Raw genomic sequence first — 18,354 nt, forward strand, 5'->3', positions numbered from 1 at the left:
TAACATAGTGGCATAGATAAATGGGAAATGCAGTGGAGGAAACTGTATCAGTTCAGATCTTTGAGGCAATCAGTTCATTTGAATTCATCTTCACAGATGTGTGTAAATGAAGCAAAGTGGTGTTTGAGCTGGGGAATCCTGAACACAGCCTGGGAATGACAGGGAAGACACCAAATGCCAGAAGACAGAGGATTGACAGGAGACGAGTCTCTGCACTGCAGTTTAATAAACTCCTTGCACCTACTGATATTTGCAGTAGCATCATTACGATTCACTATTACAGGCACGTAACAAAGATTGGGTGAGTTTTATGTTGCTCTAAAAAGGATGATCACAGCTGAGAAATAAGCACATAACATTTCAAAAACATCTGAGTAATCGACTCAGCACACACATGAATCACTGCAGACATGCTGCCACCCAGCTGCAGACAAGCATAGGAAGAGCCCCAGGCCCCAGCACAATTCAGCTAACTGCAGAGTGCCATTCCCTGCTAGCCGGAGCACTATCCCTTTCCCTGTCCTGTTTTGGTTTCCAGATTTGGGCTACTCTCTGCTACACTCTCTATCTTATCTCCTCATGCTTTAGTGGATACTGAAGGAAATACTGTGAAGCCTAATTTAGAGGCAAAGATCACAGAGAGCTGTGAATAGACAGCCAAGTCTTGTACCATAGAACAAGATCTGTATCCCAATGGAATACAGGCTTTCCTGCTGTGTTGTATCACCAGTGTCAGGTTGCACCCCTGGTACTGCAACATACAGCATTAACTCTGACCCTACTGAGGCAAACTCTCCAAGGCAGTGAGGAGGGATGAGAGTCATCTTGTGAGCACATTAATTCATCCCTAACTCCTCTCCCAGTGAACTTGTTTGTGGTTTTCCATGTCTGTGTGATCATCCACACAACTCAGATGAGCTAGTGGAGCAACGCCCAAATCTGGCACTTGCACAAAACCAAAGGAACATGAAGATGATGTGACACACATCTTCACCAAGTTCATCTCTAGTTTTCCTCCAGGGTAACAAAGTGCAGTAGATGATGCATCACTCAGCTACACACCAAACTCTGCCTAAGGAATCTAGGTTTAAGATTTTCTATTAGGTTAAAACAGTTAGAACCCCAGCCTGGTTTGGGTTGGAGGGACACTTAAAGCTCATCCAGTTCCAACCCCCTGCCACGGGCAGGGACACCTTCCACTAGAGCAGGTTGCTCCAAGCCCCTGTGTCCAACCTGGCCTTGAACACTGCCAGGGATGGGGCAGCCACAGCTTCTCTGGGAAAAGTCTGTGCCAGCGCCTCAGCACCCTCACAGGGAAGAGCTTCTGCCTCAGAGCTCATCTCAATCTCCCCTCTGGCAGGTTAAAGCCATTCCCCTTGGCCTGTCCCTACAGGCCCTTGTCCAAAGCCCCTCTCCAGCTTTCTCATAGCCCCTTTAGGCACTGGAGCTGCACTAAGGTCTCCCCAGAGCCTTGCTGAAAACTTAGTGCCTTTTGAACAGCAAACAAAGGGCAGATGACAAATGAGATCCACCTTCTTGCACCACCTTAGTGCAAGGTGGATCTCCTCACAAACACTGGCTCAAGGCAGCACTAACTACAGCTCTGATGACATTTCAATTGCTTCCCAGCAGTTAAGCAGCAACCCATAAGCATCATTCACAGCTTTAGGCTGTTCTTGCATAAGAACCTACATTATCTATTTCACCAAAATACCAAGTACTTATAACTGGTGACAGCTTCTGTCCCATGAACATCATTATCCAGATGACAGGTCAGTGCCAAATCAGTGGGATGTTAAGGACAGGTATCAACACTCATGCACAGCATGCAAGAGGTGGATTCAGCCCTCCAGGATCTGTACAATGCCTCTGCATTCAGCAGTGCTCCGAGGAACAGGGAGAAATCCCACAGCAACTTCATACAATCAGACAGGAAGGAGCACATCCAGAGGCGATGGATTGCCTGTGGATGTGTCTATGGAATTTCAGCATTTCATCTCATACAGCACTTTCCCTGACTGGAAACCACAAGATTTCTCTTCTGAGGAAGACTTTCTCTCTTACTAGGCAAAACTGAGTAGGATTTATCTGCCTAGTTAGGAGCTCAGAATTACACTGCCTCTTTTGGGAGACTTAAATTGTATTAATACAGCATTAGGTTTTCTTGTGACAAGCCTTGCTTTGATAGCAAAGTGGAATGAAGCAGGTTTAAAAACAGACAGAAGACGAGTGTTTAAGTTTAACAAAAAGAAAATACATAGTAGCAAAGCCCATTAAAGTTTGCCTATTATCCCACTGCTCTTCCAATTCAGGAGATAAGCCACAGCTCCATCACATTCCACACTTGTTGCTTTGCACAGTCAGCAACTTCTGCGCTCCACTAAAGAACTGTGGGGAGCACAACTGACTGATTCCCATATGGAAACAAAACCAGGACACGGATCAGGGCACAGCCCGGCCAAGATGCCACACAGCTCGGTATCCATAGGGAAAACTGTCGGGGACACATTGGGAAATGTGCATGATTTTCAGAGAGCTCTCAAGAGCCACAGCACAGATTAAACGTTTTAAGCAATCTTTCCATAAAAGATGAGCTTTTTCCTAGTTCCAGGACTCTGAACCACAAAATCCCATTACGGAAATACGTTTAATAAACTGAGCACTAAATAGATGGATTCTAATCCCGGGACACTGCTCAACCACTTTGCCCACAGAAAACCCAGGTTACTTAATGGAGGAGCCCAATGTGCACCTTCAACCTTAAGTTTCCACCTATGCAAACCAGAAAGATGCAGCCACAGAAGAGAAGTTATTGCAAAAAGCACGAACTCAATTAGAACAACATTTCAGAACCAAAAGATTGGTTGATTTTTCTAACCAAAGCCGTGTTCCACTCCAATTTCTGAATGTGTTTTCATTATAACTGAACCTATGGAGCCAAAGGAAATAGAGGTCAAACATACAGTCCCACAAGACACAACCCAGATGAGCCAGTTTTTTTACAATTCTGTTTACAAGTGACATTTTTCACTTCATTTGTTGACCTCATTTGCTCTGACACATGCAATGGTTTTAACTACCAGCTATGTTGAAATAGAGGTTCAGCTGCATTCCCATGAAGCTAGAGGACTAAATAGAGATCTGCAATATATGCAAGCTTACAGTTGAGAGAACTGCTGGGTTTAGGAGCCCTGTAGTACAGTATCTTCATCTATTTAAGAAAAAACAACCTTCCAACACAAACCAGTCTGGGATTCTATGGCCCTGCAGCACATTCAGGGGAGCCCTGTTCTTGGTACCGCTCTGTGTAGAAGTCACTGCTCGGACCATAGGAATGCCAAGGCCAGCAGGCCACTTTAGGATGAAGCTGCTTCTCCACTTAAGACCATGGGTAAATGGTTTTGGTCATCAGCAAGAATCCTGTCTGAGGTTTGCTAGCTTGTAGATCAATACTTTCCTTCCACTTTTAAATTACTTTCTGCCAAAAGTCTTCAATCTCCTCTGCCCTTGCTTGGTTTTTCCTACATAAGGAAATTCAAAGATCTGAGACAGGAGTGGGAATTTTTGTCTTCTCAAGAACGAGTTAATTAGTGGCCAACATGGCCAAAAGGTGATCACTGTGGAGCCAACCTGGTTATAAAACTTGCTGCCTTAGGTTTGCAGGAGAGAAAGACATTGTGCACCAAATAAAGTGGCTGAAAGATCTCAGTCCCAAGAAATTTCTGTTCCTTCTTCAGGACCAAGGCTTTACTCAAAGTTTGTAGCTTCTCATAATCCTGTTCACCTTTCTCAACCCTCTGCAAGGACCATGAGAATTATTTGTTTACAGACTCGTACAGAAATAGGTATTTGCTCGGCTTCCCTAGGCAGGGAACCAGCACTGCTTCTCAGAGACAAGATGCTCTGAGACACAAAGTTTGTGCTGAGTTCACATCCAGAGGCAGCAGTAAGCCAGAGGCAGGATATTGCTTAATAGTTGATGGCTGGTATTTTACCTTGGAAGAAGCAGAGCTTATTCAGTAGTGCCACAAGGATTCAAGGGGGAGAAGCTCTAGCCTACAGCCATGACTGTCTCTGTACAGCCTGATGTGCCACACCAGACCTCATGTGTCTTGGTACAGCCCAAGCACCTGAAGCATTGCTTACGGGTTAGAGCAAAGCAGTCAGAAGCAGCAGAGCCTTCTAACTGCTCACAGAGGTTGCCAGACAGGCCACAGCTGCCCCTGCTTTGACCTTCTACAGCCACACTTCACTCCAGCTTTTTGATTAAATAGAATTTATACGAGTGAAAAAGCTAGAATAAACAAGTGTAAGAGTGGCTCTTCCCTCTGCACTCTCAAGGAAGCAGCATTTCCCTACGGTATCATTGGGGGGTGGGGGGGAGAAAAAAAAGACAACTACTGGTTCAGAATCTTTACCCTGAAGGGATCTTGAACCTCTGGAAGATGCCTCTTAGTAACAGCGAACTCCAAAGAGCAACACTCAAATACAAATCAAATGCACACTCCTTATCCATTCTAGTAGCATCTCTTTCAGCATGTCCACATTCTCTGCCAGCTGTTAGGACCTTTTGATGCAGAGCTATCAGTCATAACAGTCCATCATGATGTTCTCAAGCTAGCTACTCCAAGTTACAAGCAAAAGCCTATGCAGTCTTCCAAACCTCCCTCCCTGACAAGACACTGTTAGTTTTACACACCACACACCTTTGGAAGATCCAGTCTGAAAAATACAGCTGGCCTGATGCTCCAAACTGTCACAGAGCTCAGTGCCACAGGGGAGCACCCAGTCAGTGAGAAGATGTTTTATTCTAGCATCTAGAGCTGAAAAATGTAAAAGCAGTTCTGTAAATTTAATCATGGTTGTTGGAAGAGCTGGAGAGAACCTCTCCATTTATTATCATGTTTCAAGAGGGGAAAAAAAGCCTGGCTTGTAAGCTGCAGCGTTACAAACACTGTGTAACTAGTACTGTAAATTCAGCACCTTTCATCAAATTGCCATTAGCACTCCATGACTCAGAGCCACCCACCATGGCAGGTGGGAGCAGGCCAGTACCTAATGCAATGACTCTTCCAGCAGTGGTAGTACATTATTGTTTTTCCTCCCTTTGGGATGTTTGAATTAGCACAGCGTGGCGCAGCACAAACGTGCTATAAAGTACAACGAAGGACAAAGAAGTAAATGCTCCCAACTCTCCTGCTAATCCAAATACAAATATCAACAAAGCAGCTATGCTTTTCTTACTCAGCAGCCCAGCAGTGCAGTGAATGTGATTTATTCAACAATATCCTCCAGAGAATCCCGGGATGACAATTTACTCAGAAACTCCCGAGACGCTCTCACCAGTGGTGCCTGAAGATTGTCTGTTTGTGGCATTTTACCATGGCTCAGTAGAACAGGGGTTAAAATCCCTGGCTAAGGCTTCCCTGCAAACAGGGAAAGCCACATCAATACTGCCCTGAATGGGGCTTCCCATAGCTAGGCAGGGAGCAGCTTGTCCTGCTGAACAGCTAAGAAGGGGTTTTGCTGAGCAATTCCAACATAAATCAAAATATCTTGCAGAATGTTGTTAAACAGTGGTTTAACAACAGTGCATAATAGCAGGTGCAATGGGTAAGGTTAAGAGGCAAATCAACTAAAAGCCAAAAGAAAGGAAGATAAGAGTGGGATCTCTGACAGGCCTGATGCCTACAGCGAAGCAGTAAGTGCCAGCCCTGGTGCTTCATCACAGCCCTGACAGCACATCCAAGTAGGGCCTGCTCCTTCTCCTGCTTATTACCTTTCCTCTGCTGCCTCTTTATAAGCTTTAGTACACTACAGGTACTTTTTGTCTTTATACTGTCACCACATTAATGCACAGTGTATTTCACCACCACGTTCCGACCTCAGGGTAATACAGCAACTGTTGTGCTGGCTTCAGGGCTCAGCTAGTTTCAGAGTAGTTTATGTCTTTAATAAGCTACTTATGCCATTCTCCTAAAAACAGGCAGAACACATGCTCAAGGAATGGGGCCCATGTAGCAGGAAAACTTGTGTGGTTTGTCTACTGTGAACACTTAAGGAACAGGGATACACTGGGAACTTAAAGATATGAGAGGTATTCATAGAATCACAGAATGGTTTGGGCTGGAAGGGACCGATGCATGCAGAAGAGTTCCGGTGCAAGAGGCAGGCCAAGCATGACCATTCTATGACTTTGGCTGTCACAGCACATGCGGAAGAGTGTGCACACAGCTGAGCTGCACTGGCACCCCCAGAGATGCTGTCATGCTGGCTAAGCTAGATTGGCACCAGTGCAACATTCAGCTGGTACCGTCATCCTGGTGCACTCGGGGTTTCCACACTCACACCATTCTAGTGGTAGAAAAAGAATTACAGCCCCTGATGAGAACTGTATCAAGCAGCATCACTTTCAGTGAGTGATTATAACAAAGGAGCACAGCATAGTGCTAAAAGCACAGCCTAATAACTAGACTGAGACACCAAAAGGTGTTGGTCTCATTGGTTTCAGTGACTAAGAAATTCACTCTCTTAAGTGCTTTTCTAGAATCCCATTAGGGAGATTTGATCTTTAGGTATTTAACCAGATTTAAAGATCACATGCTTGGTCATTTGCTGGCATGTAAATCCCAGATAATACCTGCACCCCCGAGGGTTACTATGAGCTGTGAATCCCAACCATCTGCCCACTGCAGCAGGACACTTGGCTGCGCCTTGCTAGTAGTGTCCTTCCCAAAAGCCATCCCCGGCAGTGCAGCTCCCATATGGACATACTACCAGCAGTAGCTTGTACTCCCAAGCAGGTCTCCAGTCCAGAACCCTCTAGATGGCCTGCACACTCAAATTACACATTGCTGAGGCTTATCTCACCTGAAGTCCTTATGCATAGATGCTTATCACAGGAAAAAGTCAGCTTTCTGCTTTCAGTGAAGACCACACATGGAATTGGTGTTAAGACACAAGACTCTGGAATAGAAAAATTGCCTGATGAGGTCTCCAAAACAGCAGCTTCCTACCACAAAAATTTATTTCCAGTTTGGGGGTCCTTCCATTAAATCTATTCACATTTAAGGGTCTTAAAGGACATTTACTGCCATGAGTATTTTCAGGAAGTATGAAAGTTGGATCCCAGATGTGACAATGATGCTCCACGAGTCAGAAGAGGTTGCATCTCACAAAGTCACAAAGAAAAACTGCCCAAAGCACACAGGATTATCAAGACCAGGTGGAGGTTGACTGAAGCAGAATCCATCTGAGCTTACAGCAAGTGTTCTCCTGTGCTCTCAGTCCAGCTCAGAGCTCCCACTCCTACCATCTATCTCATACTCACACTTTTCCCCAGGAGCTTGCCCTTCCCTGCATGAAGGCCACCCCAGACTTCGGGTGAGTCCAAAACTGTTCCACAAACATCTGCTTCTCCAGCAGCACAAGCTGGGAAGCAAACAGACCCGTGCCCAGGGCCGATTCCACCAGGCCTGACCTGCCAACTCCAATGGCATATGCAGGGATGGGGCGAGAAGGTGTGGGAAGATTTTAACTTGTGTGAGCAGACTACCAAATACCTCTGCACTTACTCATACTTATTTCTTTCAAAAAAGCCACAGCAATATGCAACTGAATTCAGCAGCCTATCATATACACTGTGCGGGAAGCAAATAATTTGATACAGGATTATTTTTTATATAGAATATTCTATTCCTTCAGATTAATAACTGAGTTGAGCAAGTATCCTCCTTAGTATGCATCATTTTAAATGGTTTCATCCTGCTAATTTCCAGGCAAGGGCAATCAAGTGATAATGTAAGTGATAATGCAAGCAGTAATGCATGATGCACCTTCAAGTGCAGAACCTTGGAATAAAAAAAAAATAAATTCATTTCATCATTAAGAGCAAATGTTTTCCCAAAGTCAGAAGAATCAATATAACCTGCCTTTTGGTGCAGTACAGACTCCTAGGGAATAGGTATCTCCCTCTTAGTTGTTCAATTTCTTTAAGGCCCCGGCAGCTTCCCAGAATTACTTACACTTCTTTCTAGTTATGTGTCTGAAATTTTCTATCCATACTTGCATAGAGGGCTTCTACTCAAACAGACCAGAGTCACAACTTCCTTCAAATAGGGCTTGAGTTATAAATCTTACTGCTTAATGATTAAATTCAGAAATTAAATAACCAAGGACAAAAGTTCTGTCAAGACTTGAGCTGTTGGCACGTCCCCCTTGGCAGTGATAGATTAGCCTGGGATCTATCATTTGTTTATGAATATTCTATTACTGTAAAGGAATGCATTATAAGTATTTCCGCTTGTTGTTGACTTTCACCGCAAGAAGTGTCATTTATTTTGGTAGGATCTATGCAAGTTTGTCTCATGCCATCTGGCAACCTCATTTACATGTATCACATTGTATACAGAAGCACCACTAAGTATCTGCTTAGGTTTCCTCAGCATGATGCTTTATTTTTATTATCAGTAACTGCTCTCATTCTGCTCACCAGCAGTAAATCCATCTATTTCCCAGCTAAACATTATTTCACATTCCATTTAATCTCAGGCAAGTTTCTTCCTACATGCTCAAACAGAATGAGATGGCAGATGCAGATGTCATTGCTTTTTAGGGTCCTGGCCTTCAAGCATACACAGAGGTGAAAGCCAACAGCCTACAGATTTGAGGCACCTGGTGCACAAGCAGGGTCCATAGCACACACTTGAAGAGGCAGTGAGGGAAGATGAATGCACTCATTGCCAACACAGGTTGGCAAAAACACTCCCTTGACTTGCACCACCACCAGGAATGGCCTTCACTAGTACAAAAGAGCACCACTGCTCTTAACAATCCTATCTGCACTCATGGGATTCCCCTCATGGGCTGTAAATGGAATAGCCAGGCCCTTCTCTAAACAGAAGGGGAAAGGACAGCCCTGGTACTCCATTAACAACAGACACAGGGGCAGGAAGTTAACAAAGAGCCAGGAAGAACCATCTGCATTACCAGAACCTACCATTTAGGAAGCTGCTCCTAATGTTTCATCCCTCTGACTGAAGCAAAGATGTTCTTGAAATGAAGAGAAACAAAGTACAACACAATTCTCTAGGCCTCACACAAAGTAAAACACCCTCAGAAACGAGTCATTAGAATGTTTCTCAGAATTAAAGGTTAACTTTAACCAGCTGTGTTAACTGACTAACATCCTGGGAGGCTCACTCATTAGTTACCATAATACATAACACCTACATAATGCACACAAAGTAGCTAACCATACATTATTACTTCAGTAAATCACCCTAAACAGCTAAAGATACGTATATTAGTCAAGAGTCTTGATCTGAGAAGTTAAAGCATTCCTTGGCAAACAATTTTTTGCTGGATTCAGCAGACTCCATTGCATATTTGAAATTAGCTCTTCCATTTCAGTAGTGTAGGGTGAAGGAATGCCAAAAGCACAACAGACAGGGAAGGAGAGGTGGTTTGTATTATTCTGTCCTTTCATTCTCAGAAGTATTCTAGAGTAGGCAGAGGCAAGAACAGATTTACTCCCTCAACTGCGGGCAACTACATTCAAGACTGTCCCAGCACATCTTCTAAGTGTCAGGAGATACTCGGCTGGCAATAACTAGCACAGAGCTGAGTTTCCAACAGTTTGCCTCAGTTGAAATTCTAATCCTTTATTTTTAAGTTGGATAATTTTCAAGTGAACTTTCACAGCACTTTATGTAAGTCATATCATAAAAAGAACAAATTTGAAATAAATAGCATTGCCTGGAAGTCACAGACCTAAGTTTTTATGATCCTTTACTTCTAGAGCATGCCAATCTACGGACATTATGGATGAGCAAAGCTCCACAGCCTGACTTGATGATTAAGTGTGATCTGTAATCTCTGGTCTCCAGAATTTAGAAGGCCCTAACGACTTCCCATATTTTCACCTCCTACATGAGGTCTCCTACCCTTAAAGGAGTCAAGGCTGAAACAGCCTCTTTCTGTTCATTTCATACACCTCCCTTCAATTAGGGTCATTTACTGACTACAGTAATTGCTAAATACTGACATTCACATGTACTTGAGATCCTGTAGCTGCTCAGCTGAACAGATTCATGCTGAGCACTACTTTTACTCCAGGGACCTTGGAAACACAAAGTAATCCCACAGTGTATGCACTCCTAGCATCCAAGAACTGCTTTTCCTGTGAGATATAGCCATGGATCATGCACATCATTAACACACTGGCTGTGGCAGAGGTATTTCAGTCAGAGATTTACCAAATTGCCTCAAATGGCAAAACTAATATACAGGAAATTGGGTTTGAGGTTTTTTCCAAATATTTAAGTTGGGAAGAGGCCAAACACCACACACTTGAGCAAGAATCTCAATTCTGCAGCTCCTCCTTTGCCTCCAACCAACTATCTCAGTCACTTAAATTAGTGATGCAAGGCATGAGTGGTTATTCACAACTCTTCATTTGTTTTCTTTACGACTAGATTTCATAAGTAAATATGTATAGAATATTTTTCTATTTCCACTATTCCAATGTTACTCTTAACACTGAAGTCCTAGTTCCATGGTAGTCATTTCATTAGCAGTTATGTCAACATCAAGTAATCTGGACTTCAGATCAAGGATTAGTACAAAGGAAGAAGATGAAAGAATCAATCACATCCGTACCCAGAGCCTGAACGCCCAAGCTGATATTCCTGCTGTGGTTACGTTCACGGATGGCCACCTTCCCCAGGCACAGGACACACACTTACCTCTCCGCGCTGACGGAGGGAGCCTGGCCAGAGAAGGCGCCTCAGCACCGCACAACCCGAGCAGCGAGCGCGGCCGGGGGAGCCTCGCGTCCTCGACAGGCCTCGCGCAGGCGCCGGCACCGCTTTTGGCGCGGGCCGCTGACTGACAGGGGGCGGCGCCAGGAGGGACGGCGGCAGGTTTAAACCGGTCACCGCCGGCCAGTAACGGTCACTGCCGAGGTGAGCAGCCCTGGAGAGCAGTCTCCAACCCCGGAGCGAGCGGGAGCACCGCGTCCGGAGCCTCCATCCCGAACAGCGGGAGCCTCGTGTCCTCGACAGGCCTTGCACGGGAGCCGGCGGCTCGTCAGGTGACTCCCAGGGGGCGGGACGGGACGGGCGGCACCAGCGGCACCAGCGCGGGGTGGTCAGAGCACGCTCCGGGGAGCGCGGCGCTGCCGCGGGCAGGGGAACGGGACAGTGATCGCTTGACCCAGGGCCAGGGCCCGCTCTGGGAGCACCGCTCTGGCTGCCCCGGCGGTGGCAGCGGCGGCACCAGACAGAGCCGATGAGAGGGGAGGCTGCGGCGCAGAGCTCGGAGCGTACGAAGTGTCTCCACTGGTCTCTTGAGGCGAGGGTGCACTATGGGCAGGGCTGCGCTCGGTGCTTGGTGGAGGTCCTGCGGCAGGGGCTGAGCTGCGGCGACTGTCAGTAGCTAAAAGATGTCAGGGAAGCTGAGAGGGAGCTAGGCTGCTTGCTCCGGGCCCCATCTGTGCAGGGGCCACAAGCGTCCACCATAGCGCATACACAAAAGGAGAAGGGTGTTAATCCAGGAAGCTGGGAGCTAGTAACAAACCAACAAAAAAAGGAAGAGGACAATTAAAAGCAAGGGGCTTCCTTCGAAATCTGACATCCCATACATACCCAGATTCACATACTACAGTACAAATCAGTTATGTTGTTAATACATTCACTTTGCTCATTGGAAAGGATATTTAGCTATTCTAAATGTTCAAACAGCCCCTTGAAGCTGACAGAGAAACACTGACCCTAGGTAGTATTTACCTGCACAATCTACACAAGCTAGCCCTAATTTACCAGCAGGTCCCCAGCTGAGCTTTTCCACCACCACAGGAAATTCAGGTTTCTATTGTCAGAAAACTAAGAGCCAAAAAAATCAAACTGCTTTTTGCTACACTTTCTAGTAGTTACTCTGCATCAGAGCAGCTCAGCCACAATGTCAAGCCTCCACATGCTGTCAAGCACTCCATCTAGGTTCTAAAGAAGGTCTCACAGGAAGCAAGACAAAGAATGTTATACTTGCACTTGAAGTTCAGTGCAAAAAAAAAAGCCCTTTTTCCCCCCAACCAACACGTTGTTGGTTGGTTGATGTCAGGCAAAGAGTATCTTCAGAACTGCACAAGCGCCTTCTGCAATCAGGCACCAAACATAAACATTTTGTCCATAAACACTGAACATGAGAAACCACAGGCAGCTGGACAAGCCCCAGAGATACAGATTACAACAGTAGCTCTGAGAAAATACATACAAATGCAGACCACTAGCTCAAAACCCCCCACAGCCATTTGTGCTGCTTGAAGGCTCAGGAAAATATCACATAGAAGTTACCAGCTGGTATCTGTAACAGTCAAGGAAGACTGTAGACAGTACTAAAGCTTATTTCCTTTAAGTACCATAACACTTCAGTTATATTAAACAGTTCAGTAGAACATTTGCCTAAAGATATTTATAACTGAAAAGAATTCAAATAGGTACAAGAAAATAAACCATAAATTAACATGGCCAGGAAAGTACACTGACAGGGAACAACAAAATTTAAGCTATTCTAGATCCAAAGTGCTATCTTTGTAAATAAAAACTCCTCTGTTTAAAAATGCTATATACTGGCTTCAGTGCAAGCCAGCTGTACCCCCAGCCACCTACAGGCCCACAGACACTCCCCTCCAGATTCCTCACCACTCCCTTGCCAAGGGCCTTTATAGGAGCCTACCCTCAGCACAGCTCTCTGGAGGCTGGGCCTATAAATTTGGCAATGGCAAAGAGCTGCTGCTCACGTACACTAGAGAGTCTGAGACAAGCAGCTTCTTCAGTCTGGTAAGTGTGCTAGTTTAGGGCCTTTTCTTGGGTATTTTTTTTCAGTTTGAGGTGGGTTTTTGTATGTAAATGGATAGCTTGTAGTAGTAAAATATGGGATCCAGATAAGTTACATGTGTAGGAAAGTTGGTTTTATAGAAGTATCTAATAGAAGTGAATTGTCTCCCTTAAGACACCAGGAATGGCTCCAATAGTTCTGTGAAACTATCTGATAGTAACAGCTTGTAGGTATTAGGAGGAAAAATGTAGTGGTGCAAGTACAATGAGAGTATTACTGGCTGCAGCACATCATGACTCTCTAAAGTGTTCTTCATCCTTAAATGACATATCTGAGAATAAGGAAGTGATAGTAAAACACATATGCAAGAGGGCTTTGTTCTCTGTGCCTACATTTACAGAGTAGAAAGGGTAGAACCCCATGAGCGATAAGGCTAGTAGTGGGTCAGAAGCAGCGCTCTGTGAGCAAGGACTGGCTTGAACCTCTCCCTGTGTTGATACTTGAATAGGAAGCAAGCACTGAACAAGTTAGGAGCTTGGGCTGTATCTTAATAGGTGCCTGTGATAGCCTGAGAGTTGAGTTTTTCTTTGTCAAGTATTTAAGCTTGGTTTTGACAGGAACGCTGCTTCACAGTCTCCATCCTCTCTAGACTGCTGTTAGCTTCTCACTAATGCTGTAATAAAGTATGTGGCTTAACAGTAATGTCAGTGAGCAGTAATGACTTCATGGAAGGCTTCTGAAACAAGGAGAAAAGAAAGGCAGCCCAAGCAACAAATAGAGTTTGTGATCCATAGCATGCCTTAACACAGTGATCTTGCAGCTGCTTTGTATCCTGAAAGGGGTGGAAATGCTGTTCTACAGTAACTATAACCCGGAACAGAAATTAAAGATCTGTCAGAAGCAAACACTGCATAGCAAAGGCTTATCCCAGTGCAAAAATAATGGTATGTCTTAAAAGTTAGTTAACAAAAAAAGGCTAAATACAAAAGTTTCTGTAGTAGAACAGCTGCAGTAAGTGGCAGATATGCTTATTGACAGGAGAAGTAGTGGGTTTTTCCTGGAAAAGTAGTGGTCAGAAAATAGAATGAACCACTGATACTGCTCAAGTATGTGTTTCAGTGCAGAGCAAGTGGAACCAGATCTGCAGTGTCAGTGTTGCTCCATTCACTAAGCTATGCCTACAATTTAACTTCCAGTAAAGCTTACTATCCCTAGAAAGAAAATGGACTAGCTAGAAAAACAGCTTAGCTGTAATTAAATTACTCAGCTTCCTTTGTAGATTATACAGAAAACAAAAATATGTAGTTTAAGATGTAAAATTGCAGGAGTGTACCATGTGAGTATCCCTTCTAGAGTATCTTAAATGTAATACTTAAGATTTGTCTTCAGCTTGTTATTGTGTGCCTTCAGTTAAGTATGCAATAAGGCAATTAGGAAATGGCAAATGATAAACATCTCCAAAATCTAAACTAGTTCAAGTTCCAAAAAGAAAAAGCTACATCTGAACTAGAATAACTATTTCAGTCCTTGAAATGGTCAATGGAAGTATAGCACGCAAACCTCACAGGTTGATCTCTGAGTGAAATAGCACAGTCTGGCAACTAAACCTATTCAAATGAAAGCAAGTCTTGCCAATTGGAATTCTCTTTTTTTCAGGGAGCCCCACAAAAGTCATCCTTGCCTTATCATCGATTTTAGACCAGCCATGACACTAGGCCTAAAAATTAGTTCCTAACTGTATGTATGCTGCTCACTGAACAGATTGCCTTCTGCTTTTCTACTGGGCTCTTGTAAAAGTCTATGTCCTCCACACATTAATAAATGTATCTGCATAAAGTATTGAAGGGTGCTAGATCCCTCTGAAAACAGTGGGGCTCAGAGCTGCACTGGTACAGTGTTCAACCTGGGATCTGCTCTTACCCTGCAGCTTGATCTCCTAACCTTCATCAGCATTTGATCTGCAGAGCTCCTGTCATTCAGCTCAATTACAACAATGAATGATCAGCACTCCTGAAAATCAGCCCCGTGCTGGTTTCAAGTACTCAGGAAATGAAAACTATAAGGACCACCGGTGAAAAGTTTGGGTCAAGTGATTTGCCTCATATCGTACAAACTCAGTGGTAAGAGCTGAAATAAACAGAGTTCTCCGCAGAGGTTTTTCTCATGCTGAATGACATTCTCACAACCTGCATTCCTGACTGCATTCCTGATCTCCTTAACTAGCCTGCTTCTAGGGAGGAAATCTCTAATCCAAAGTTTGTTCACCACAGACTTTAATTTCTTATTTTAATTCCTTCTGGCCTTTAGGAAAAAGTAAAGCTCTAACCATTGAGACTAGTGCCATGATCATACACCCTCCCTTAAGTAAGTGTTTTACCTTCTGAGTAGTTCTTTCCAACAATTTTAATTTCTTAGTGTGCCTATACAAGATAGCTTCAAAAGGTAGCAAGTTCTATATTACTACAGATTATCAGCAAGTAGAGATTTTTAGATTCCTGATGGAGAAATCTTTGCCTTGACCTATCAGTTTATGCAGGTCAGCTACTAGCTGGGATGGAAGCGCAGTCTGTGCCACTGGATTTGAAGTGTTGACAGCAGAGGAGTAGTGATACACTGCATTTTTGTTGTCCATTACAAGCTGAGAGAGTGTGAAATAATGTTTTTGGAAACCTTACCCTTTTATCCCAGGCCTTGACTCCTAGGGGAGATTACATGAAGGGAAAACATTCCCTGAAACAGTCAAACTTAAAAGCCGTATTTCTTGTAGTTCAGTCTGGTGAGAACCAGAAGTAACTGAACCAGTGGCTTACATCTTTTCCTGAAAAGACTGGTTTGTGACCAGTTCAGCTGGCAAACAAGAACCTCACATAAAGCCATTAAGTCACCTCCATATGTTGAAAATACCTTCTCTGCTCTGCAAGCTAAAGGCGTAGGCAGGTAACTTCAGCTGAACTGCAGTATACCAACATAGGCTTCTGTGCTCACTTAGACCATTCTCTGTGTGTTTGGGTTTTTTATAACTTTATTAGAATTTAAAAGAATAGTTAGAGATGAGACTGTTCACAAGTGATCAAAAAACTACTTACACCAATGGAAGTCTTGATGTTGGATGTCAGAGAGGGACTCTTCATTGGGGACTGTAGCAATAGGACAAGGGGTGATGGGTTTAAACTGAAACAGGGGCGATTGAGATGAGCTGTTAGGCAGAAGCTCTTCCCTGTGAGGGTGCTGAGGCGCTGGCACAGGGTGCCCAGAGAAGCTGTGGCTGCCCCATCCCTGGCAGTGTTCAGGGCCAGGTTGGATGAGGCTTGGAGCAACCTGCTCTAGTGGAAGGTGTCCCTGCCCGTGGCAGGGGGCTGGAACTGGAGGAGCTTTAAGGTCTCTTCCAACACAAACCATTCCGAGTTATACGGCAGTCTAATGGACTCGGCCATGGAGCATCCCGAAGTTTGGTTCCTTCCTTTGGGTGGAACGCTGCCGTGCACCCCTGCGCTGCAGCCGCCTGGGGCAGCCAGGACCCGCTCCTCGCTTTGAACGGCGGCGGCAGGAGGCGGGTCTGCCTCGTCCCGGGGCAGCCGCAGTTCAGCTGCGCTGTGCTGCTGGCTCCTGCTGCGCGAGCATCAACTACATGTCACTGTGTCACCTCCACCGCCCTTTCACAGCACCAAGCGGGCTGAGCCCGAGCGCCTCGAGGCGGAGGCAGCTCCCGCCGAGGGCTGCGCTGTGCTGCGAAAGCCCCCGGCCGGGCACAGCTCCGCGGACGCGGCATCTCTCCGGCTGCTCCCTGGCGGGGCGCCGAGGCGGTGCAGCCGCGGGCGCAGCGCGCCCCCTGGCGGCTCCGCGGCAGCTCTCCCGCCGTACGTGCCAGTACCCAACATGGCTCCTGCGCCCTCCGCGCCCGCGCGGGGCTGCTGCCCTCGCTCGGTATGGCTGCCCTCTGCCTTTAGGCGGCACGGGCAGCACAAAGAGCTGCCGCTGACTCACCCGCTCTGCTGCAACCCCCCTCAGTATAGAGTCAATCACGTTGGAAAAGACGTTTAAGCTCATCCAGTCCAACCGCTCCCCAGCACTGCCAAGGCCACCACTAACCCATGGCACTGAGGCCTCGGCTACACGGTGTATGAACACTTGCAGGGACGGTGACTCCAGCACTGCCCTGGGCAGCCTGTTCCAATGCCTGAGCACCCTCTGGGGAAGGAATTGTTCCTCATCTCCATCTAAACCTCCCCTGGTGCAGCTCGAGGCCATTTCCTCTTGTCCCATCCCTTGTTCCTTGGGAGCAGAGACCAGCCCCCTCCTGGCTCCATCCTCCTGTCAGGCAGTTGTAGAGAGCGATAAGGTCCCCCCTGAGCCTTCTCTTCTCCAGACTAAACCCCCCCAGGTCCCTCAGCCGTTCCTCATCACACTTGTGCTCCAGGCCCTGCACCAGCTCCGTTGACCTTCTCTGGCCCCGCTCCAGCACCTCAATGTCTCTCTTGCAGTGAGGGGCCCAGAACTGACCCAGGATTCGAGGTGCAGCCTCACCAGTGCCCAGCACAGGGGGACAGTCACTGCCCTGGCCCTGCTGCCACACTGGTGCTGATACAGGCCAGGATGCTGGTGGCTTCTTGGCTGCCTGGGCACAAGCTGCTCATGTTCAGCTCCGTCAGTCAGCACCCACAGGTCCTTTCGCATGAGCAGTTTCCAGCCACTCTTCCCTAAGCCTGGAGCATTGCAGGGGGTTGTTGTGGCCCAAGAGCAGGACCCAGCACTTTGCCTTGTTGAACCTCATTCCACTGGCCACAGCCCATGGATCCAGCCTGCCGAGATCAATCTTGGTCTCATTATTCATGCTCAGTTCTGCCCTCCCCACTGCCTAAGTGCCTTCTTGGCTTAAGTGGTCCTTCGCCCCCTTCAGTACTCACTACTTCATCTCCTTATCATCTGCAGCCCTATCCCCAACATTAAACACCTTTAATCTGGTAGAATGGGCTCTCTGCATCCCAGGAGTTCTCCTGGGGCGCCGGCCCATTGGGAAGACCCCTATCCACCCATCTGCTCTGTCTTGTGGCACGACAGTTGGTCCATGCCAGAGATGGCAGAGCACATGGATGCATGCAGGAGGTGAGCTGCTCACAGCTGACAAAATCTGGGCTGCAGGGCTGCTTGCTTGTCCTGGGAGCATTCCTGGCCAGTGCAATGCTTTCAGCTTACTCCTTCCATGTGGAGCAATGGGTGTTACTACACATCCCATCCTGCAGAGCTCAGGACCCTCCGCTGGCAAGGCCTCGCAGATCAGCACATTTCATGGAGCTTGTTCCATGATTTGTGCCAAAGCTGTTGTTACTGGTGTGGAATGGGATTAGCTGCCAGGGCGGAGGCTTCTGCCTAGCCTTGCAGTTGCTGTGTCACTGCAGGTGCTGTCACCTCCCTGTCAATCGGCTTTCTTGGCTCCTTTGTAAGCGGTAGATCACGGAGGTCCCCCGAGATCCCAGGCAATGATAGAATCACAGAATGGTTTGTGTTGGAAGGGACCTTCAA

The 18,354-nt window shown here is 46.2% G+C and overlaps 1 protein-coding gene across 1 annotated transcript in view; it reads left to right on the top strand.

Moving 5' to 3' along the window:
- The window catches only part of LOC115603068 (skin secretory protein xP2-like), a 34,022-nt gene that overhangs the window by 14,907 nt on the left and 761 nt on the right, over positions 1 to 18,354 (top strand). Inside the window, exon 2 of the mRNA XM_030474611.1 lies at positions 16,497 to 16,758. Coding sequence (XP_030330471.1) covers positions 16,497 to 16,758 — 262 coding nt within the window. The remainder of the gene's footprint in view (positions 1 to 16,496; positions 16,759 to 18,354) is intronic.

The sequence above is a fragment of the Strigops habroptila genome, chromosome 9 (genome assembly GCF_004027225.2).
Source record: "Strigops habroptila isolate Jane chromosome 9, bStrHab1.2.pri, whole genome shotgun sequence".
Classification (NCBI taxonomy): domain Eukaryota; kingdom Metazoa; phylum Chordata; class Aves; order Psittaciformes; family Psittacidae; genus Strigops; species Strigops habroptila.